At 46.0% G+C, this 13,874-nt stretch overlaps 1 protein-coding gene across 2 annotated transcripts in view; it reads left to right on the top strand.

The window, feature by feature from the left end:
• Window positions 1-13,874, top strand: part of MCTP2 (multiple C2 and transmembrane domain containing 2) — a 154,740-nt gene that overhangs the window by 97,472 nt on the left and 43,394 nt on the right. For both annotated transcript variants that reach the window (XM_083371334.1, XM_083371335.1), the window contains exon 17: window positions 1,205-1,324. In XM_083371334.1, the coding sequence (XP_083227460.1) occupies window positions 1,205-1,324 (120 nt within the window). The remainder of the gene's footprint in view (window positions 1-1,204; window positions 1,325-13,874) is intronic.

The following is a 13,874-nucleotide window of genomic DNA, read 5'->3' as shown; positions in this document are numbered from 1 at the left end:
ATTGTTCTCTATTAAAAACCACACTGATATCAGAGAATGTCCCAAAGATGCTTTTCCAAAATGCAACTGGACTTCCTTGCGGTTTTTTCTCTCCCTTGAAAACGTTTTGCTTCTAATCCAAAATGCTTTTTTCAGTTCTGAACTGAAGAAGAACTGAAGAAGCTTCTTGGATGAGAAGCGAAACATTTTCAAGGAAAAAAAACCCCAAGAAAATCAGTTGCCTTTTGGAAAAAGCGTCTTTGGGACAACTGTGATCTGCATGATTGAGAATCTCCATAAATATTAGAGGATGTTATATGAGCTATGATATCATCCAAATCACATCATTTGCATTATTGCCATGGCAACATCTGGACCTACATGACGTCACCTGCCCATCCCTGTAGAAGCTTGTGGTGAATTGGAAATGTTGGATTCAGGGTTGAATGTAAGAACTCATTGGGTTCTTTAATTGGGAAAAAGCCTTGTTTCAATTAAACACCCTCCCCCCCCATCATATTGCTTTCTAGCTTTTTAAGAATGATCCATTGTAGAGCAAAGAGAATTGTCAGTGTGTTCCAAGCCTGGTATAACACACCCATATAACAATAAAAATAACTTAAAACTTGTAAAAAGTCATTTGTATACATAGACTTCCCAGTTGCAATGTATGGCTGTGAAAGTTGGACCATAAGAAAGGCTGAGCGCCAAAGAATTGAAGCCTTTGAACTATGGTGCTGGAGAAGACTCCTGCGAGTCCCTTGGACTGCAAGGCGATCAAACCGGTCAGTCCTAGAGGAGATCAACCCTGACTGCTCTTTAGAAGGCCAGATCCTGAAGTTGAAACTCAAATACTTTGGCCACCTAATGAGAAGGAAGGACTCACTGGAGAAGAGCCTCATGCCGGGAAAGGTGGAGGGCAAGGGAAGAAGGGGACAACAGAGAATGAGGTGGCTGGATGGAGTCACTGAAGCAGTACAGTAGGTGTGAGCTTAATTGACTCCAGAAGATGGCAGAGGACAGGAAGGCCTGGAGGAACGTTGTCCATGGGGTCACGATGGGTCTGACACGACTTTGCACCCAACAACAACAATACATAGACACAACAAATATAAATACAATACTCTGTTTGGCAGGGGGTTTGTTTGTTGTCCAGTCTGTCCTAAAACCTCATTTTTCCCTTGTTCATCCTCTCCCTTATTTTCTTCCCTTTGGCTGCCCACAGATTTTATCAAGAAACGTGGACCGGGTGAAAAGAATCTCCATGGGAATCTGGAACACGATACAGTTCCTCCGAAGTTGCTTTCACTGGGAATCTCCCCTAAGAAGCTTGATAGCTTTTGTGGTGAGTGGGATTAATTCACACACCTAATTAAATGCGTGTGTTTCTTAAGAGGCCTTTGTAATTAGATAACTACTGAACTGCTGCTTTTGGAGGAGGGAGGGGTAATATGTCTTGAGAGAAGATTTATATGTGTTGTGATTCAGGGTCAGCCTGTGGGTTCGGCAGTTGGGTCGGATGATTCAGAGGAGGAGGAGGGGGGTGTTGGAGAGCTTGCTGAGGGGGTTGAAGATCTTGCTGATGAGATCCCTCAGCCAGGCCCCTCCCACTTGGTCACCACGGAGACCCAGCTGTGTGAGCCTGACAGCGTGGATGAAGATGACCCACAGCTGGCCCTGTTCAAGGACGCCCGACGCAGGAGGCAGTCAATCAGGAGTAAACAGAGGAAGGCAATGGGGCACCTCGGAAGGAGGCAGAGAGAAGCCACACCCTGAACTGTATAAAAGGGGAATGCGTGGGAAGGCTGGTTTGCTGAAGGCAGCCGTTTGAATAGCTCCTGTTTCATGGTTCGTGTTTGCTCTCTTTGCTCTGTTTGCTGTTTTACGTTAATAAATTTGGCAGGCTTAGTTCCAGCCTCTTGCCTTCTTGTAAAGGTGTTGTCCCTGCCTTATCTGCAGGGCCGGTAGCAGGCTGGTACAGAACAATATGATGCAAAGACCTGAAGAAGGAGGCACCAGAAAAAGTTTCTGTCCTTTGATCTGAAGCTGAATTCTTTCCCCTCCCCCCAACCCCCCCCCCCAAACCATGTTATGATTTGGGGTAATGCCCAAATATGTTTGCGCGTGTGTATCTGTGTGCCCACACATACCACTTTTTTGCCAAAAATATTTCTCCTTGCTAAATGAATAATTTATTGCTTGCTGAAAACAATCCCAGAAATGAAAATTATTTTCGAAATTCTTTTCCTGGCACGGGCAGGGAAGGAGTTTAGATTGATTGCATTGAAAATACAGCAAACTGTGTAAGTTTTTTTTTAAAAAAAAATAAAGAATGGTGTATTTAATATTATTTTCTTTAAAAAATATCTCCACCGGAAGATTTTAGAGCTTCTAACACAAAGTGTCAGGAGAGGCAAATGCCTGGAGAACTTTCAGTTCCAAAGCAGTCCCCCCCCTATGTTTTCAAAGCTTAAAGTAGGGGGAAAAATATTTAGAAGCTTGAAAAGGAATAGGAAGCGATTTGCAGAAAAAGATGATTAAAAAGTGTTCAAATCCATGCTGTGTTTATAGCAGGTTGGCAAGCATTTCTAATTAAATCATCTTGTCCAAGCAGGCAATAACTGGCTGATGGGAGAAAGCAATTGTATCAAATCTCTCTTTTATTTCATGACAGTTAGAACAATTAACCAGGGGATTAACCTGCCTCCAGAAGTTATGAATGCTGCAACACTGGAAGTTTTTAAGAAGAGACTGGACAACCCTTTGTCTGAAATGGTATAGGGTTTCCTGCCTGAGCAGGGGGTTGGACTAGAATGGTCCCTTCCAACTCAATTATTATTATTATTATTATTATTATTATTATTATTATTATTATTATTATTATTATTATTATTATTATTATTATTGAAATGAGCTGCCCATCTTTAAACTGAGCTCTGAGTGAGCCTTGGGCCACCATGACTTGAATGGACCACAGAAACAGTGTGAGTTCTCAAACCCAGCATTATGTCTCCTACCTACTACAGGCTAAATAAATAGGAGCATCCTTGGATCTCTCTTATTTTCCCAAGTATACTCTTTGGAACTACAGTTATAGCTGTGCCGAGAGATTATATTTCAGAATAACAGACTTGGAATTTAATTTAATTTAATTTATTGAGATTTTTATACCGCCCTTCTCCCAAAGGGACTCAGGGCGGTTCACAGGGCATAAATATAAACACCAATACAAACATTAAAAAATAATTAAATTAATGCCCAAGTTAAAACCAGAATACTAAAACAAACCAATAAAAAACCCAAGTACCCCCATCAGGCCAGACCCGCTAGTTCAAATAAATGGGTCTTCAACCCGCGACGGAAGGATCGGAGGTCTGATGCCATCCGGAGCTCGACCGGCAGTTGATTCCATAACGCCGGAGCACCCACAGAGAAGGCCCTCCCCCTGGGGGCCACCAGTCGACATTCCTTGACAGGAGGCACCCTGAGGAGGCCCTCTCTGTGGGCGCGCACAGGGCGGAGGGGAGTCGACGCCGGCAGCAGGTGGTCCTCGAGGTATCGCGGACCCATGCCATGTAGGGACTTAAAGATCATAACCAAAACCTTGAACCTTACCCGGAAGACAACTGGCAACCAATGCAGCTCACGGAGCAAAGGTGTAACATGGGAGTACCGGGAAACTCCCAAGACAACTCTCGCGGCCGCATTCTGTACCAGTTGGAGCCTCCGAGTAGTCTTCAAGGGAAGTCCCATGTAGAGAGCGTTACAGTAGTCTAGGCGAGAGGTCACGAGCGCATGAGTGACCGTACACAAGGCCTCCCGATCCAGATAGGGCCGCAACTGGCGCACCAGGCGAACCTGGGCAAAAGCCCCCCTAGTCACGGCCACTATGTGATCCTCCAAAGTGAGTCGTGAATCTAGGAGGACTCCCAAGTTGCGAGCCCTATCCACAGGGGGTAAAAGCTCACCCCCCATAGAAAGAGGTGGAACATCCCAGGTGTCTCGGGAAGCCGGAATGTACAGCCACTCAGTCTTGTCAGGGTTGAGTTGAAGTCTGTTCCTCCCCATCCAGACCCGAACCGCCTCCAGGCAACGGGACATCACAGCGAGGGCATCACTGGGGTGGTTTGGGGTCGAAATAAAAAGTTGGGTATCATCAGCATATTGATGATACCCAACTCCAAAACCACGAATGATCTCACCCAGCGGCTTCATATAGATGTTGAACAGGAGAGGCGAGAGGACCGACCCCTGAGGAACTCCACAAGCGAGAGTCCTAGGGGTCGACCTCTGCCCCCCTGCCAACACCGACTGCGAGCGTCCCAGGAGATAGGAGGAGAACCACTGAAAAACCGTGCCTCCCACTCCCAATCCCCTGAGACGCTGCAGCAGGATACCATGGTCGATGGTATCAAAAGCCGCCGAGAGGTCTAATAGGACTAGGACAGAGGAATACCCCCTATCCCGAGCCCTCCAGAGATCATTCACCAGAGCGACCAATGCCGTCTCCGTGCTGTGCCCGGGCCTGAAACCCGATTGGTAAGGGTCCAGATAATCCGCTTCATCCAGGACCAGAGGGAGCTGATGCGCCACCACACTCTCAACAACCTTCGCAAGAAAGCGAAGGTTGGAGACTGGACGGAAGTTGTTCAATACAGCTGGGTCCAAGGCAGGCTTCTTGAGGAGAGGTCTCACCACCGCCTCCTTCAAGACGGTGGGGAAATAACCCTCACTCAAAGAAGCAGATATAACCGCCTGGAGCCAGCCTCGTGTCCTCTCCCTAGCTGCGTAAACCAGCCAAGAAGGGCACGGGTCCAATAAGCATGTGGTGGAACTCAGCTTCCCCATAATCCTGTCCACTTCATCAGGGGTCACAGAATCGAACTCCTCCCAGATAACATTGACAAGACCGCCCGTGTCCTGATCGTCAGACTCTGCCCAGCTGGAGTCCAAACCGGTCCGAATCCGAGCGATTTTATCCAACAGATGTTGACCAAACTCCTCGGCACGACCCTGCAAGGGATCCTCCCTCACCTCCTGATTAAGAAGGGAGCGAGTCACCCTAAACAAGGCGGCCGGGCGATTGTCTGCGGACGCGATGAGGGTAGAGAAGTAATTACACCTCGCCTCCCTCATCGCAGCGAGATAAGACCTAATATAGGTTCTTAACCGCAATCGGTCGGGTTCAGATCGGCTGGACCTCCAGCAGCTCTCTAGGCCCCGTTTCCGCCGCTTCATCTCCCGGAGCTCCGCGGAGAACCATGGAGCTCGCTGGGATCTGCGCCGGGTCAGGGGCCGCAAGGGTACAACCCGGTCGAGTGCCTCAGTGGCTGCCCTTTCCCAGGCTTCCACTAAGGCATCCGCCGAGCTGTGAGCAATGGAGGCAGGTGGAGACCCCAGCGCCGCTTGGAATCTCTCAGGATCCATTAGGCGTCTGGGGCGGTACCATCTAGTTGGCTCCGTACCTCCACGGCGAGGGGTGGCAAAATGGAAGACCAGCCGCAGGAGGTGATGATCGGTCCATGACAGGGGCATAGTAAGTGGAAAGCCCCCACCAAGATCATCCAACCACCGTCCAGATAAGAAAATCAGGTCAAGGGTGTGGCCTCCCTCATGAGTTGGCTCAGAAATTACCTGCGTCAGGTCCATGGCCGTCATGGAAGCCATGAACTCCCGAGCAAGCTCAGATGAACCTCCCAGGGATGGTAGGTTGACGTCTCCCAAAACTATAAGTTTGGGGAACTCAACCACCAACCCTGAGAGGACATCGAGCAGCTCGGGCAGGGCTGCCGCTACGCGACTAGGCGAAATGTACACGAGCAGCAAGCCCAACTGCGCCCCAGAGCCAAATCTCATAAAGAGAGACTCACACCCGACTATCTGAGGAACGGTGGTCTCCCGCGGACATAAGGTCTCCCTAACGATCACCGCCACTCCCCCACCCCTACCCTGAGCTCGAGGCTGGTGTAGCACCCGGAAGCCTGGTGGGCAAAGATCAACCAAAGGGACCCCACCCTCTGGCCCCAACCAAGTCTCCGTGATGCAAGCCAGGTCCGCATGCTCACCCTCAACTAAATCCCTAATAAGGGGAGCTTTGTTGACCACGGACCTGGCATTCAGGTACACCAGCCGGAGCTCAGGAGGCTGCACATCCTCGCTCCCGGAACCTCGGGAAAGAAGCAGAGGGTCGGAGCGCCCCACCGCTTGCAAATAGCGGAGACGGCGCTCCCGGTAACGATATGGCCCCCTGTCTATCCGCCTGCTGCCATTCCCCGTCGTGGGAATTGGTAATCCCACGACCCGCTCATGAGCCCCGGAGACAACGACCCCTCGTTCTCCCCCCGCGCGGTCAGACCCAAGTCTGGCCTGAACTATGGTTGATTGGCCGCCCCCCAAAACCAAACAACCCCTATCACCCACCCCCCTCCCCAACCCCGTAAAAAATTTTGATAAAAACAAAATCAGGGGCCTCTTGTTACATTTATGTTGACGGCCCCTACCCCTACCCAGCCTTGGAGATGTTCTTCCAGTCTCTTCTCTTCACAACTTCTGGAGGCAGGCTGTTCCACTGGTTAATTGTTCTAATTCTCAGGAAATTCCTCCTCAGTTCTAGGTTGCTTCTCTCCTTGATGAGTTTCCATCCATTGCTTCTTGTCCCGCCTTCGGGTGCTTTGGAGAATAGCTTGACTCCCTCTTCTTTGTGGCGGTCCCTGAGATATTGGAACACTGCTATCATGTCACCCCTCACCCTTCTCTTCATTAAACTAAGCATATCCAATTCCTGCAACATTTCTTCATATGTTTTAGCCTCTGGTCCCCTAATCATCCTTAACTCATTTTAGCCTTAGCAATTCTCATTCTGATGAGTTGCAGGGCAAATACGCTTCCACATTTCTTTCTAGGTAGGAGAGAATTTGGGGGATGTTGTCATAGGTGCACTGACCAGGTGTGTGCATTGTACAGAAGACCCAGGCGCTGGCCACACTACCAGTAATGACCAGAGGGGTCTTTTCAGAAAGAAACCCAAGGGAGCTTTTTTGCATGGAGGATTGGGGTTAGTCATGGAAAGTATAGAGAGAGGGAATGAGTTGCTACAGAATTGATGCTTAGCGTACTCTCTGTCTCTTCTCAGAGCCAAATAAATGAGAAATTCCATTTTTAAAAAAAAAATCTGGAAAGAAATTTCCAGGGGATAAAATGCAAAATTAGAAAGTTCTTTTACAGAAGACACTTTTTGAAAAAAGAAGAAAAGAAATTGCAAAGGTGATATTTAATCCTTTAGTTAACTAATATTGACACACACTTGATGACTGGATTTATTCTGTAGTTAGGCCATCATAGGGAAGAAGACATCTTACGGGTAGTTCTCAACTTACGACCACAGTTGGGGCCAGAATTTCCGTAGTTAAGCAAAGCAGTTGCCAAGTAAGTCATGCCCGCTTTACGACCTTTTTGCAAATCACTGCAGCTAAGTCAGGGGTAGGCAACCTCGGCTCTTTTATGACTCATGGACTTCAACTCCCAGAATTCCTGAGCCAGCATAGCTGGCTCAGGAATTCTGGGAGTTGAAGTCCATGAGTCATAAAAGAGCCGAGGTTGCCTACCCCTGAGCTAAGTGAATCACATGGTCATTAAGCAAATTCTGCCTTTTCTCCCCTTGTCAGAAGCTGGTTGGGAAGGAGGCAAATGACCCCGGGATCCTGCAACCTTTATAAATATATGCTAATAGCCATTCACCTGATTGCTGATCATGTGACTGGGTGGGGTGCTGCGATGGTTGTGACTCCCAGTTGTAAGTCACTTTTTTTTCAGTGCGGCTGTAACTTTGAACAGTCCGTGAACGAATGGTTGTAAATTGAGGACAGCTTGTATAAACCATGGGGTTCTTGGCGCTCTCTGAGCTTGGTTGTTTTCTTGCAGACGTTTCATTGCCAAACTGGGTAACATCATCAGTGTTAGAAGGCAGTGGGGTGTGCAGAGAGGAAGAGGAGAAGGACTACGGAGTCCTTGGTGCTGTCTGAGCTTGGTTGTTTTCTTGCAGACGTTTCATTGCCACGCTAGGTAACATTATCAGTGTTAGAAGGCAGTGGGGTGTGCAGACAAGGAAGAGGTCTATGGAGTCCTTGGTGCTCCCTGAGCTTTCTTGCAGACGTTTCATTGCCAAACTAGGTAACATGATCAGTACATATAATATAAGCCATAAGCAAATATAATCAATATAATCAAATATAATCAAGCTACCTTTTTAAGGCCAAACTTACTGATGACTTAAAAAAAACATTTTTGCAATGTCTGGAGGATCTCATCCGAGGAAGTTTAAGGCTGTGTTACAGAGCCAGTCTCTACCATTACGTTTCCCTCCCTTCCACCCTCTCTGCAATTTAAAAGGTTGGTTTTAAACATTGAATGGCTGTTGTGAGGAATTGTGCTCCATTCTGCCTAATTTCCCCCCACCCCTGAAATAATTATCCCTGCTATCAAGAGTTCGTAGTGATTTAATGGTAATTATGTCATTCAATGAAATTACAGTTTTTCTTAATGCAATTAAGTAATCTGAGGGAAATTAAAGAACATGTCCAACTAACCCCCTTCCTTAACTTCTTGGAAAAGCCCATCAGAATGTTTTTCAAGGAACATTGTAGGTAGGAATTGAAGCTCCTGGAGAAATAAAGGCACACTTCTCCTCTTCTTCTGCCTAATTCCAAGGTCCCTTCCCAGCCCTATGATTCTATGAATATGTGGGGATTTGCAAAAAAGGCAGAATTGAGTGAACACTTGTGTTTGATGCGGTCAGAACTATAAATAGACAGCACCATCCTCTTTTCGCAATCACATCTGGCCAACCTCTTTTCACAATCACCATTTTTAGCAATATCCATAGCCACAGCAATAGCACTTCGACTTATATACCGCTTCACAGTGCTTTGCAGCGCTCTCTAAGCAGTTTACAGAGTCAGCGCGTTGCCCCCAAGAATCTGGGTCCTCATTTTACCGACTTTGGAAGCCAGTCAGGATCGAACTGCTGGCAGTGGGCAGAGTTAGCCTGCATTATTGAATTCTAACCACTGTGCACCATGGAAGGGAAGGGAAGGAGGGAGGGAGGGAGGGAGGGAGGGAGGAAGGAAGGAAGGAAGGAAGGAAGGAAGGAAGGAAAGAAGGGAGGGAGGAAGGAAGGAAGGAAGGAAGGAAGGAAGGAAGGAAGGAAGGAAGGAAGGGCAATAGCAATAGACTTAGTGCTTTACAGTCCTCTCTAAGTGGTTTACAGAGTCAGCCTATGGCTCCTAACTATCTGGGTCCTCATTTTACTAACCTCTGTAAACTGCTTAGAGAGGGCTGTAAAGCACTGTGAAGTCAACCTCGAGCCCGGTTAGTATCGAACTCCAGTCTGTGGGCAGAGTTTGCCTGCAACATTGGCCTTTAACCACTGTGCCACCATGACTCCTTTTCACCCATCCCTTCTTTTGTGGCTTATTCATTTTTATTTATTTGTGAATTTATTTGCCACCTATCTTGTCACGGGGCTGCCCCATGTGGCTTACAACGTTAAAAAGAATATAAACAAAGCAGAAGTAAAATAGTAGAAGAATGTAATAAGCAGTGACAAAACAAGGAGAGTACATCAGTATGATCACAATAAGATGGATGGATGGAGAGCAGGGGGTGGGGGAGATAGAGTCTGCCATCAATCCAGCAGCCATCTCCAGTGGGGGAACTCTTCCTTTGGTCCCCAAGCCAACTGGCAGAGCCAGGTCTTCAGACTCCCACAGAAGGACGGTTGTGTGCTTTCCATGGCCATCTCCCTCATCTCCCCTTCCCCTTCTCCTCCCTCCCCCCCTCAGTTTCATCTCTGACTTTGCTTTCTAGAAACTTGTGGAGCGGAAGGCATGAACTAATTACTTTCCATGAGTTTTTGCAATAATCCCATGAACCGTAAAAAAAATCAGGGCAGGTCCCTCACTTCTCCACCTCTTGGCCGGAGAGATACTTATCTCCTTCAGTAGTATGACTGAAGATAAATGGTTTAGATTGTATGCTTTCTTGCGGGGCTTTGCTAAGAGGACCTAGTTATTTCTGTGATGGCAGACTACCAGGGCCAGACTGGAAAGTTAAGAAGAAGGCATTGGATGTTCAGAGGAGGGCTTCCTGGAGGAAGGCAGGGCCAAATCAGTTCTCTTTGGTTGACAAGAACACTACATGGAGATGTCTCTGAAGCCACCAAAATCTTGGATTTTGAAGGATGTATTTTGGAATGGTGGCTTTTCCATCCTTCTTAGTTCATCGTTAGAGTGGTCCACTACAAACAATTCTTGTTGAAGTCTTTGAACTTATGAATTGCATGCAATTAATATAGTAATTATAACTATTAACTAATAATAATATTACTAATGTAATAATAATTATGCTTACATGCCTAGATAGGGCTGCCTTGCATGAGAAGACTTTAAGAATTGAGGTGGTAGCACCAAGCTGATCTTGAAAAGCTAAGATTTTGGTGGGCGCCCTAAACAAGTCTTGTATGGAAGACTTTCAGGAAGTCTCACTCCTATAAGGTAGATTAGGTAGCTGAATGAACATCTCAAAGCATTTCTGCATTGTTTGCAAGGGAATTCCATCGTCACATCCATGAGGTCACCAGTGGTCAAGCTTGGCTTGAAGGACATTTTGTAGAGGTTCTTCTTGATTCAGTTTCAAAGTAGCCCACCATGAGCAGTAATGTTGGAATCTGCTTAGTCTTCAGATGGTTTTAGTTATCCAAGGAAGTCTCCAAGATATTGTGATGGTTACCAACAATGGTACTAACAAAGGGAGTTTAGTCCTGACTGCTACATGAAAGAAAGATTGTGTTGGTAGAATCAGAGAAGTGGTTGAGACATTGGAGACCTTTTCACTCCAATCACCTGCTCAGTGCAGGATCCACTAGAACATTTAATAGAATAACAGAAACAGAATAACAGAGTTAGAAGGGACCTTCAAGGTCTTCTAGTCCAACCCCCTGCTCAGTCAGGAAACTCTATACATTTTCAGTCTTTTCTTTAGAACCCACAACTTCTGGAGGGAAGCCATTCTACTGGTTAATTGTCCTCACTGTTAGGAAATTTCTCCTTAGTTCTAGGTTGCTTTTCTCCTTGATTAGTTTCCACCCATTGCTTCTTGTCCTGCCTTCAGGCGCTTTGGAGTCAGGCGCTTGACTCCCTCTTCTTTGGGGCAGCCCCTGAGATATTGGAACACTGCTACCATCTCACCCCTACCTTTTCATTAAACTCGACAAACCCAATTCCCTCAACCGTTCTTCATATGTTTTAGCCTCCAGTCCCCTGATCATCTTCATTGCTCTTCTCTGCATTCTTTCTAGGGTCTGTACATCCTTTTTATATTGTGGGGACCAAAACTGGATGCTGGATTCCAAGTGTGGTTTTATCCAGTGGTGGGATTCAAATAGGTGAACAACCGGTTCTTCTCTGTGGGTGCTGCTTCTGGAAGTCCAGTCTGGGCCTGGGCAGCGAAACATTAGCTACTGGTTCTGCTGAACTGGTACTAACTGGCTGAATCCCACCACTGGTTTTATCTCTAATGAATCATCTCCAGACTTGTGTGAAGTTTCTGATGGGGCCTGGGCCTAATCCGCTTCAGGATCCTTCTTAGGTTCTTGCATCTTAATGCTACAGGTAGCCCTGAATTTTACAGCCATTTGTTCAGTGACTGAAGTTACAGCGGTGCTGAAAAATATATTTATGACTGCTGCAGCATCTCTGCACTCACATGATCAAAATTCAAGTGCTTGGCCAACTAACATGTATTTTTAATGGTTGCAGTATCCCGGGGTCATCTGATTGCCATTTGCAGCCTTTCCAGAGAGTCAGGGGGAGAAGCTAGATTCGTTTAACAATCACGGCAGAAAAGGATTCAAAATCAGATGCCACACACTTAAGCAGCCACCCTCCTTAGCAATGGAAATTCTGGTCCCAATTCTCGTCATAATTTGAGAACTACCTCTGTCATGGAAAGAGAGACTAATCCTGTTTTTTTTTAAAAAAAGAATCCATCAGTCTAACCTTTGTGCCCTCTTGAGTAACATGTGTATCCTCCCTTTTTTTGGTCCCGTTATCTCTTTCATAAATTATGCAACCGTTGTCCTTATGGAAATAATAATCGTACGACAACCTTGAGTCGAGCAGATGGGAAAGCAATTGAAACTGCTTGCTCTGTCTTGCCCTATCAGAAAATTACACTCTCTCTGCTGATGTTTCCAGCTAACTTGTCCACTTGTATTTGTATCTTATTTCTGAAACTGCAGAGCGTTATCATTTTTATGTTCACGCTGTCATATTTACAAGTCTTTCTGGCTACTCTCCTGCACTTCTCTCTTCTTTTCTGCCCGGGCTTGGCAAGTGAGGGGTCCTGTTTTACTCCCATACAAAATGGGCCTGCTGTCAAGAGTAACCTATAATTAGACCCACCTCAGGTGACAGTTACCAGAGAACTAGGCTAATAATTTTAGCTGCCTGATCTGATCCTTTCTGGAGAGAGAAATTCCCTCTTCTGGTCCATTCATCACTCCGTGGCTCAGTTTTGCCTGCTAACCTCTTAATCGTTGGATTCCTTCTGAATTCCAAGTAGATTCTGCTGTGATTACTGGCATCCTTGTCTTTTCAAAGCTGCCTCTGGTTTTGTTTGTTTTTTCAATACTTGCACGCAGCTGCCAGCTGATGTTAATGGAAGGAGAGCTTATGTTGTACCACAAATCATGGAGAATCACAATTCTCTGTGCTCTGCAGACTCACATTGGCAACACCATTATTAAACTGGATTCCTGTCTGTGCATCAGTCCATCCCTGTCTGTCCATGCAACATCCATGCATCCATCCACCTCTCCCTCCCTGATCCATTTATTATCTATCCTATCCTATCCTATCCTATCCTATCCTATCCTATCCTATCCTATCCTATCCTATCCTATCCTATCCTATCCTATCCTATCCTATCCTATCCTATCCTATCCTATCCATCCATCTATCCGATCTCTTTCTCTCTCTCTCTCTCTCTCTCTCTCTCTCTCTCTCTCTCTCTCTCTCTCTCTCCATCCATCTATCTATCTATCTATCTTTCCCTGAAAATAAGACTGGGCCCTATATTAATTTTTGCTCTAAAAGACACATTAGGGCTTATTTTCCAGTTAGGTCTTATTGTCGGGGGAAATACTGTACTAAATGCATCCGTCTGACTGACGATCTTAAGTGGGGCTTATTTTGGGGTGGGGTTTATATTATGAGCATCCTGAAAAATCATGCTAGGGTTTATTTTTGGGGAAACACGGCGTCTGTCTGTCATCTGTCTATCATCTACAGCTATCATCCATGCATCCATTCACACACACTATGTACATCTCTCTTATTATTATTTTTTTAAAAAATACAAAGTTAAAAGATAGAGAAAAATGTTTTTATTTTTTTAAAAAGAAAAGGCTCAGGTAAGAGAAAAAGGAAAAATGCAAGAAAGAAAAAGGAAAGAACAGAAAGAAAAGTAGACAAGGAATGACTTCCGACTTTGTCCTATGATATCCGTATTGTCCTTGGGGTCTTCTGGGATGGGGTATGTATTCTCAGAGCTTGCTGGTTTTCTTGCAGGCATTTTGTTATCAAACTAGGTAACATCATCAGTGCTCTTCCAGGATGTTTTTGACTTTTCAGTCTAGCCCAGGGGTAGGCAACCTCGGCTCTTTTATGACTCATGGACTTCAACTCCCAGAATTCCTGAGTCAGCTGACTCAGGAATTCTGGGAGTTGAAGTCCATGAGTCATAAAAGAGCCGAGGTTGCCTACCCCTGGGCTAGCCAAACTGAAATTATAATATTGCAGTAGAATATTGTATTTTTTTGGCCCAGTTCATCAGCAAGC

This window comes from Vipera ursinii (genome assembly GCF_947247035.1).
Source record: "Vipera ursinii genome assembly, chromosome: 11".
NCBI classification, from domain to species: domain Eukaryota; kingdom Metazoa; phylum Chordata; class Lepidosauria; order Squamata; family Viperidae; genus Vipera; species Vipera ursinii.
This window is presented reverse-complemented; position numbering and strand designations above follow the sequence as displayed.